This window comes from Hemitrygon akajei, unplaced genomic scaffold, assembly GCF_048418815.1.
Source record: "Hemitrygon akajei unplaced genomic scaffold, sHemAka1.3 Scf000093, whole genome shotgun sequence".
In the NCBI taxonomy this organism is placed as follows: Eukaryota; Metazoa; Chordata; class Chondrichthyes; order Myliobatiformes; family Dasyatidae; genus Hemitrygon; species Hemitrygon akajei.
In genome coordinates, this window is record NW_027331979.1 from 892,851 (window position 1) to 903,364 (window position 10,514).

The 10,514-nt window shown below is 45.9% G+C and overlaps 1 protein-coding gene across 1 annotated transcript; it reads left to right on the forward strand.

Moving 5' to 3' along the window:
* The first annotated feature begins 4,960 nt into the window (after positions 1-4,960).
* LOC140722923 (uncharacterized) lies at positions 4,961-10,220 on the forward strand. Its single transcript, XM_073037551.1, has 2 exons — positions 4,961-5,083; positions 8,972-10,220. Exon 2 carries the CDS (start codon positions 9,381-9,383, stop codon positions 10,218-10,220), a length of 840 nt encoding a protein of 279 aa, XP_072893652.1. The 5' UTR covers positions 4,961-5,083; positions 8,972-9,380.
* The last annotated feature ends 294 nt before the right edge of the window (positions 10,221-10,514 follow it).

A 10,514-nucleotide genomic window follows, 5' to 3' on the forward strand; every position in this document is an offset into this window, starting at 1 on the left:
CAGAAAAATAGAAAAGGCTGTATTCTCATCTGAATAGTTCATATAACCAGAACTATTGGCTACACTTTGACAGGGCGAAACAGTGGAATAGACAATAAGACCATAAAATATTGGAGCAGTAGTTGGCCATTCGGCCCAACAATTCTGCTCCGCCATTCAATCATGGGCTGATCCAATTCTTCCAGTCAACCCCACTCCCCTGCCATCACCCCATAACCTTTGATGCGCTGGCTAATCAATAACCTATTTATCTCTACCTTAAATACACACAATGACTTGGCTCCACAGCCACTCGTGACAACAAATTCCACACATTTACCACCCACTGATTTAAGTAATTTATCCGTATCTCTGTTCTAAATGGACGTCCTTTAATTCAGCAGTCATACCCTCTTGTCCTAAAATCCCCTACCATGGGAAACAAACTCTGCCATATGTAATCTGTTCAGACCTTTTAGCATTGAGAATATTTCTATGAGATCCCCATTGTTCTCCTGAAGTCCAGGGAATACAGCCCAACGGAATCATTCTCGTGAAGCTTCTCTGAACCCTCTCTAATGTCAGTATGATGATGTGGCATCCGTCGGTCTCGAGAGACCATGGATCTGCGCCTGGAGAGTTTTGATTCAGCTGCTGATGGTGGTGCAGCGTCTGTTGTGGCTGTACAGGCCCAGACGGGAGTGACAGTCTCGGTTGCAGCGATTGCATTTGAAGACGCTCTCCTCCAATGTTGCCGTGTTGTTGTCTTTTCGGCGAGCGCGCTTTTCCTCGGCGGCAAGCCTCAGTTTCTCTCCTCCGCGCTCCAGCCCTCTGTGTAGTTCTCGTCTCCAGCGTGAGCGATCGTCCCATCTCTTGACGTCCAGGTCCGGATAATGTCAGTATATCATTTCTAAAATTAGGATCCCAAAACTGCACACAATAGTCTGAGTGATATCACGAGTGCCTTAAAGAGACTCAGCATCGCATCCCTGCTCTTATATTCTATACCTCCAGAAATGAATGCCAGCATTGCATTTGCGTTCGTCACCACCGACTCAACCTGGAAGTTAACCTTTAGGGTATCTTGCAGAAGGACTTCCAAGTCCACTTGTATCTCTGCGTTTAGACTTCTCTCCCCATCTAAACAATTGTCCGCCCGTTTATTTCTTCCACCAATTTAGTACACTTTACAACTTAGTGTTTCATTTGCCACTTCTTTGCCCATTCCCCTAAACTACCTAAGTATCTCTGCAGGCTCTCCGTTTCCTCAACACTACCCGCTCCTCCACCTATCTTGGTATCATCGGAAAATTTAGCCACAAGTCCATTAATGCCGTAGTCCAAATCATTGACATACATCGTAAATTTCTTAATTCGACCTACAGCGACCTTCCAATCCTACGTCATCTAATTCCAATGATTTAATATTAATTTTTGTACTCAGGGCCACACCACTTCCTGTGCCCACTAACCTATCTTTCTGATACACCTTGTATCCTTGGACGTTCAGTTCCCAATGCCAGACATTCTTTAGCCAAGTTTCACAGATGGTCACAGCGTCAAATTTGCCAATCCTGAATTTCAAGATCGTCCATTTTATTCCTTATGCTGCGTGCATTCAAATACAACACTCTCAGTCCAGCATTTGTTGCTTTCTGTTTTAATTGCCCCATGACTCTATTGCCCTGTAACATTCCACTGGCTTTGATTAAGCTTTATCTCCTGCCTGTTCTTTCTAAAATCTCTGTTGCACGCCATCTTTGATTTATTTCTGTTTTCTCCTTCCTCAGCCCAATCACTCCGGTTCCCATCTCTCTGTCAAATTCGTTTAAACCCTCACTAACAGCTTTATTAAATCTGCCCGCCAGGATATTGGACCGCTTTGTGTTCAGGTGTAACCCGTCCATTTTGTACCGGTCGTACCTCCCCCGGAAGAGACCCCAGTGATCCAGGAATCTGAAGCCCTGCCCCCTACACTAGTCTCTCAGCCACACATTAATACGCCTGATCATGCTATTCTTTCGTCGCTAGCACGTGGCGCAGGCAGCAATCCTGAGATTACTACCCCAGAGGCCCACAGGGGTCTGAGTTGGCAAAGTTTCTGTTTACCTTCTATGTCAATGCATCAGATAACAGTATTGATGGCCCTGTGGCCAAATCTACAAACTAAGTCAAATATTGAAAGGCCTGGATAGAGAGGTTGTGGAGGGCTATAGTATCTGGTTATCACAATGCCATAAATACAACTGAAGTGTACAAACGGTAGGCTTGCTCCGCGGCTGGAGATTCTAAATTGGAGAATGGCGCTTTATTCACAAAATCCTCATAGCCCACAGTGACTGTGTACTGATCCCAGCAATGGAACCCGCCACTGCAGCCCCACAGTGCACTATGTACTGATTGCAAAGCGACGAAATTGCATGTGAATAGCCTACCCTACCCCAACTCCAGTCTTTCTGTGTAAGCAGCAGACTGGGACATCTCACATCTCGCTGCATCCGCCAGGACATTAAACTGTGAACAACTGTGGTCAGGGACTGATCTCTGGGATTCTCCAAACGCTGCCTCCTTCCAGTCTGAAAACGACCCTCTCATCCAGACACACACTACCGGCAGTTTATCGATCTCCAACGAAAAAGCCTAATCACCTACTCCTGAGGGTCAATACCATTGCTGACTCTGACTTTACCACCGTCAAATGCCAGGAGGGACACAATAATCAGAAAGTCTCTAGTCACAGCCGTGTAAATAAAATGTGATCGCAGTAGGTGTGTGGCGCATGCTCAGAATGCGAAGGAGATAGACAAACCGAGCCAGGCCACAGACTGACGAAGGGGAGCAATGATCCATTTTGATACAGAGGGAAGCAGAGAGTTTAATATTGTGCCTGATGTCGGAACTGTGGCCAGTTAGAAGATAAAGTCTTGTTCCTCCAAACTGTTTTGAGCTGTGACAGTGTTTTTTTTAATCAGAAGGCACCATGGGGACTAAAATTATCTGAGTTGAAATGTTGCCCTTCACCCACTGACGTGCTTTTGTAAACTTTTAGCAGTGTAGAAAAGTCAAAGGATTTGTGATTGGGAACACAACAGGAATTAATTCTTACTCTCAATAATTTCTCCTTTGGCTCCTCCCACTTCCTCCAAACCAAAGGTGTAGCCATGGGCACCGGTATGGGTCCCAGTTATGCCTACCTTTTTGTTGTCTTTGTGGAACAGTTCATTTTCCAAGCCTATATGGGCATCTGTCCCCCTCTTTTCCTTCGCTACATAGACGACTGCATTGGAGCTGCCCCCTGCACGCATGCTGAGCCCGTTGACTTCATTAACTTTGCCTCCAATTTTCACCCTGCCCTCAAATTTACCTGGTCCATTTCTGACACCTCCCTCCCCTTTCTTGATCTTTTTGTCTCCATCTCTAGAGACGGCCTATCTACTGATATCTACTATAAACCTACAGACTCTCACAGCCTCCTGGACTGTAGCTTCCCATCTTCCCACCCTGTCTCTTACAAAATTGTATCTTACAAAAAAGTCTATCCCCTTCTAACAATTCCTCCGTCTCCGCCGCATCTGCTCTCAGGATGAGGCTTTTCGTTCCAGGACGAAGGAGATGTCTTCCTTTTTTGAACAAAGGGGCTTCCCTTCCTCCACCATAAACTTGGGAAACAATGCTTAAAGTCTTAAACTGGTAAAGTGGAAAAGTTCAGTAATCCACGGAATAAGTGAGTGAGAGGAGAAATTTGTAAATCCACACGAACATGTAGAGAGAAGGCAGTTACGCAGAATCCCACACACACATTCCCCGCTGGGTAAACGAAATAACTGTCGCCGAAGATCTCATCCGTTGATTCGTTCCGAAATCCACTTCGAAATATCACCAGGTGACAGTGACAAGTGGTTACCACAGAACACCCCGATTCCAGGTAATGGCCAACAGAAGTGATACCACAGGATACTCCAACAAATCCACACGTAGGAATTATACGAAGTGACAGTCACACATCCGTTGTACACTGCGTACTGATGATCAACCCGACCTTCTGGGCATGGAAGAGTTCCAACCCATAGCAGTGACAAGCTGAAGTTCCAACAGTCTCAGTCCCTCTCCCTCCCTCTCTCTCTCTCTCTCTCTCTCTCTCTCTCTCTCTCTCTCTCTCTCTCTCTCTCTCTCTCTCTCTCTCTCTCTCTCTCTCTCTCTCTCTCTCTCTCTCTCTCTCTCAAGCAGGCTGCCGCAGCTTGTCTCTGACGTCATAGTCCCGCCTCTAACAGTGACCGAACCTCAAACAACACACACAAAATGCGCAGACCAGGCAGCATCTATCGGGAGAAGCACTGTCGAAGGGCCGAGACCCATCGTCAGGACTCTGATCAGCCTCTGTCTTCAAACGAGCCAGCGGTCTTGTAACACAATGCACCTCTAAAGTCTGACAGAAGACGAGCTACGATAGAGCAGAGTCAGAAACCAAAGAGTTGCCAGACTGAGTCAGGGCTTTGGGGCTCCAGAGAGAGCTGGGGTCTGGAGTTTACAAGGAGGAGGAGGAATCAGACCAGCAGGATGTGGCTAAAAATGAAAGATTAGAAACATTTGGAAACCGGTTGACCGAAAAAACGTGGTTAATTTCTGCAAAATACTGGTGGAAATCAACAGATCAGGCAGCAAATGTGGAGAGGAATAAATGGACAACGTTTAGGGTGACTCACTTCAGCCTGCCGAGTCTGTGTACTCCTCTGCTTAGTTGCTGCCTGAACTGCAGAGCTCCTCCAGCATTGTGTGTGTGCGTCTCTGTATTTCCAGCAACTGCAGAATGTCTTGTCTGCATTTCTGCATTTGTAAGAGGATTTTACTTTGCCATTAGATACACGTTGATATTGATTATCTTCTTATGGGAGCCGCTTTCTGCATTAAAACAGCTGCTGAGTTTTCTATACACACAGAAAAAAACTGAGGTATGGACATAGAACCAGTACATGCAGAAACTTTTAACTGCAGCGTGATTACCCGTGAAGCACCGATCAAATGCGCAGGCGTCAGGGCTGCAGCGGTCTCCGGATATCACGCATGCGCACAGTACACAAAAAGCCTCGGAAAATGTCGGAAGCAGGTAAGAGCGATTCTTCGTGATATTATCTTAAGCTCCGACCTCGGGACAATTGCTCTGAGTTCCGAACATTACACCCCGCAATCCCGGGACAGTCCTGCCCTCTTCCATCTCTCCAGCCCCACGACCCGTACACCAGCCCCGGGGAACTTCCGTCTGATGAGGGAATGGGAGCCGATGGATCTCTCAGACAGAGCTGAACTCCAGCTATCTGAATGCAAGGATTGGGAACTCGGAGAAAGGGAACAAAATCGTTGCCATCACCAGTTGAGAAAATCACCTTTGTTCTACCTGCAATTACAAACACTCATCCACTTGGCGCGTGGCCAAGTGATCTGAAGGTCACTAGTTCAGGCCTCAGCTGAGGCAGCACGTTGTGTCCTTGAGCAATGCACTTAACAACACATTGCTCTGCGACGACACCGGTGCCAAGCTGTATGGGTCCTAATGCCCTTCCCTTGGACAACATCGGGGGCGTGGAGATGGGAGACTTGCAGCATGGGCAGCTGCTGGTCTCCCATACAACCCTGCCCAGGCCTGCATCCTGGAAACCTTCCAAGGCACAAATCCATGGTCTCATGAGACTAGCGGATGCCTATATAATCAAAAACAAGAGAAAGTCTGCAGATGCTGGAAATCAAAGCAACACACACAAAATGCCAGAGGAACTCAGCATTAGTACTCTTTTACATAGATTTTGCCTGGCCTGCTGAGTTCCTCCAGCATTTTGTGTGTGTTGCTTGTTCTATTTCCTCTTGCTCTGGACTTTTCTACCAGTGAGAACATGTTTTGTCCCCTTTTCTCTTGGTACATAATGATATCAAACTCCTTTGCCCTGGGCATCATGTAGCTTTCACGTCACAGACTCCTGTGAGACAGACTACTGCCCTTCCCTTCACATTCATTGGCATTTCCATCAATGAATTCACCACCATCTATCACCTGGGGGAGGGTTCAGAGGGAATATTTATGTACAATACAAAAACTGGTGTTACCTGCATGTATTGTAGTGATGCAAAAGTTGCTGGAAAATTTGCATGTGGGAAGAAGTGGAGTGATATTTGGAAATTTGACTATTTAAAGCGTTGCTTAGCAAGCAAATCACATATGGATGGTGTCCAAATGCTCTGACGAGAATATCCTTAATTATCCACTATAGGCCTGCTACATAGGTTGTGTGAGAGTGCAGATGAACTCGATCAAACCCAGAGGAGATAGAAGTTCTTATTGACATTGTTAAAATGAATACCTCTCTATATAAAATTCAATGTGCATATGCTGCTGTCACTGGGTCAAAATTGCACAGCATAAGATTTTTGCACACACTGGTCTTCACAAATCAGAAGGGACTGGTGGGAAGGTGAAGTGACCTCCAGTGTCCCTGATACCCTCACCTACAAGATGTGCACCCAGCTGCAGCTTGTAAACCTGCACTTTAAGGAGTTGGAACTGGAAATGGATGAATTCCAGATTATCCGGGATTCAGAGGGCGTGATAGGTATGACATGAAGAGAGGTGTTACACCCAGGTTGCAGGACACAGGAAACTGGGTGAAAGTCAGGAAGGGGAACGATGTTAAATAGCCATTGTAGAGTACTTTTGTGGCCATCCCCCACAACAATAGATGGACCACTTTAGAAAGTGTTGGAGGGAATTAGCTGGCAGTGGAATGTCAAAGTGATGATACACGATTTGTTAGTGAGGGGAACACAGAACTAGAAGGGGACTAATAGCCTAGGTGCTACTGCTAGTGGGGTGTGGGGGGGGGGGGGGTTAGGGGTTAAACTAAAGTTTCAAGGGGTATGGGCCAGAATGCCAGAACAGATACTGGAGAGGGTGAATTGAATTGATTTTCTTACTTATATCCTTCATATACATGAGGAGTACAAATCTTTATGTTGCATCTCCATCTAAATGTGCAATGTGCAATTTATAGTAATTTACAATAAATTGTATGTACAACAGCACAGTCAATATTACACAGAAATACAATCCTTTCAGCATTGAATTAAAGTCTGGTAGACTGGTGGAAGAAGCTGTCCCAGAGAGTTTGTTTTGACACCGGACAAATGTTGTTCAGACCTCAGACAAAGTCATCAATCAAGAGGTTGAGCATGGTGTGAAGACTGTCCTGAGCTGTGTATATCACAATGCAAGAATTATCATAGGAAAGCCAGATGAGCTCAGGACAGGGAATTATGATATTGTAGCCATTACCGGGACTTGGTTACACCCAACAGTCTGAGGGATTGAGAGGAACAAATTTGTAGAGAAATCACCGACTATGCCAAGAAACAAAGGTTGATTCAGTAAGTCATTTTAACTTTCCAAATATTGACTGAGACTCCCATAATGTAAAAGGACTAAATGGGATAGAGTTTATCAAATATGCCCTTAATCAGCACATAGAATTCCAGACATAGAAGTATGCAAAAAGGTATTAGGAAATGATCCAGGGCTAGTGACAGAAATTAGTGTATGAGAACACTTTGTATCTAGTGATCATAAGGCCATGAGTTCCAAGTAAATATGGAAAAAGAGAGGTCTGGACCATGGGTTGAGATTCGAAGTTGGAGAATGGTCAATTTTGATGGTATCAGAAAGGATCTGACAAGTGTGGCTTGGGACAGGCTGTTTTCTGGCAAAGGAGTACTTGGTAAGTGGCAGTTGTTCAGGTGAAGTTTTGGGAATGTAGAGTGTGTATGTGCTTGTTGAAATAAATGTTGAAGTGTAACTGGTGCAGGCAACATTGGTTTCCAAGAGATATTGTGTTCCTCTAAATGCCTCGGACTGTTGGGTGCTACCAAGACTCATTGATGACTATAATATCATAATTTCATGCCCTGAGTTCATTTGACTTATTTTTTAGTCATCTTCTGTTGGTTTCTAAAAGCTTCCCAATAGTTTTTGCTCTTTTGTTTGCCCTCTCGTTGGCTCTTATGTTGGCTTTGGCTTCTTATTTTAGCCACTGTTGTGTCATCCTGCATTTCCCATGCTTCCACTTCTTTGAGATGTATCGATCACTCAGTTCCTGCATTGCTCCCAGAAACTCCAGCCATTGCTGATCCAATGTCAGTCCTAACTTTTCCCTTCCAAACAAGTTTGGCCAGCTTCTCTGTCATAGAATCATGGAGAAGTTCAGTTTGAAAACAGGTTATTTGGCCCATTGTGCCAATGCTGAAAAAAGATTTAAGCTGCCTTATGCAACTACCTGCACCGGGGCCATCACCCTCCATACCCCTACCATCCAGGCTCCCATCCAAAACTTTTTTAAATGCTGAAATTAAGCTCATTTTCACCACGTGCTAGCATCTCATACCACTCTCCCATGACCATTTCAGTAAAGAGCTTTTCCAAATGTTCCCATTAAATTTTCACCTTCCCTCTTACCCATGATCTTCTGGTTCTCATCCCACCCAACCTCAGTGGAAAACCTGCTTGCATTTACCCTCATACCCTCATAATTTTGTATACCCAACAAATCCTCAAAACAATGTATAATTTCCTTGTTTATGTTTAGAGTTTTTTTTAGGTGTATAAGCTGTTGAGTGGCATTGATCGTGTGGATAGCCAGAGTATTATTCCCAGAGTGTTTCAGTTACTGTGGGGCCAGGCACCCATGCAGCTCAGTGGGAACAGGGAATACCAATGGACAGAGACAAACTGAGCCAGGTCACATATTGGAGATGGCAGAAATGCCCCATTCTTACAGAGACAGGAAGAGCATCAGAGATACCAGCATTGTGCCAAGTTAGAAGATGACTTCTCACTGCAACTTGGGTTGAAACTCACTGTAACAGTGTGATGCCAGATCACACCTTAGCAAATCAAGTGATCTTATCTGAAATGTTGTCCTACACCCATTGATGGATTTTATAAATCTTTTTACAGGTTAAAAATGAAAAGGAATGCAGGAATCTGCAGGAATCTTGAACACAACACACCAGTTTTGATGTCTCTGTCCAGATATTTAAGAAGTGGAGCAAGGGATTCAATTGATCATCCTTCCTACTCAGAATATGTGGAGCGATATACTCCATCATCTGACTGACTGACATACCAGTCATTTTACACAGGGGGAACCCGTTCATCGGCTCAGACAGTGTGGAGGGATTCACTTGGTCATCTCAACTGAAGGTACATCAGCGAATTCACACTCAGCAAAGCTATTCAGCTATTCTGTGTGTGAGAAGGGATTCAGTCGTTCATCCCACCTGTGGACACACCAGTCAGTTCACACTGCACAGAGGCTGGTCACCTGCTGAATTTGTGGGGAAGGATTCACTTAGTCATCTGACTAATGGCTCACCAGTCAGTTCACACTGGAGAAAGGCCGTTCACCTGCTCAGAATGTGGGAAGGGATTCATTCGGTCATCTAAACTGAAGGTACATCAGCGAGTTCACACTGGCGAGAGGCCATTCTCCTGCTCGGACTGTGGGAAGGGATTCAATGAATCCTCTCAACTGAAGGTGCATCAGAGAGTTCACACTGGGGAGCGGCCATTCACCTGCTCAGTCTGTTGGAAGGGATTCACTTGTTCATCTAAACTGATGGTACATCAGCGAGTTCACACTGGTGAGAGGCCGTTCACCTGCTTGGACTGTGGGAAGACATTCACTTGCTCAACCCAACTGAAGGTACACCAGCGAGTTCACACTGGGGAGTGGCCGTTCACCTGCTCAGACTGTGGGAAGGGATTCACTCAGTCATCTAAACTGAAGGTACATCAGCGAGTTCACACTGGGGAGAGGCCATTCACCTGCTCGGACTGTGGGAAGGGATTCACTTGCTCATCCCAACTGAAGGTACATCAGAGAGGTCACACAGGTGAGAGACCGTTCACCTGCTCCGTCTGTGGGAAAGGATTCACTCGGTCATCCGAACTACTGGTACACCAGCGAGTTCACACTGGGGAGAGGCCGTTCACCTGCTCAGATTGTGGGAAGGGATTCACTCGGTCATCCGAACTACTGGTACACCAGCGAGTTCACACCGGGGAGTGGCCTTTCACCTGCTTGGACTGTGGGAAAGGATTCACTTGCTCATCCCAACTGAAGGTACATCGACGAGTTCACACCGGGAACGACCATTCACCTGCTTGGACTGTGGGAAAGGATTCACTTGCTCATCCCAACTGAAGGTACATCAGAGAGTTCACACTGGGGAGCAGCCATTCAATTGCTCGGACTGTGGGAAAGGATTTACTTGCTCATTTAAACTGATGGTACATCAGAGAGTTCACACTGGAGAGAGGCCATTCACCTGCTCAGACTGTGGGAAGGGATTCACTTGCTCATCCCAACTAAAGGTACATCAGAGAGTTCACACTGGGGAGAGGCCGTTCACCTGCTCAGACTGTGGGAAGGGATTCACTTTGTCATCGCAGCTACTGAGGCACCAGTCAGTTCACACTGGGGAGAGGCCTTTCACCT

Coding starts and splice junctions, on each gene's coding strand:
- LOC140722923 (XM_073037551.1), top strand. CDS start 9,381: ATGGCTCACCAGTCAGTTCACACTGGAGAAAGGCCGTTCACCTGCTCA.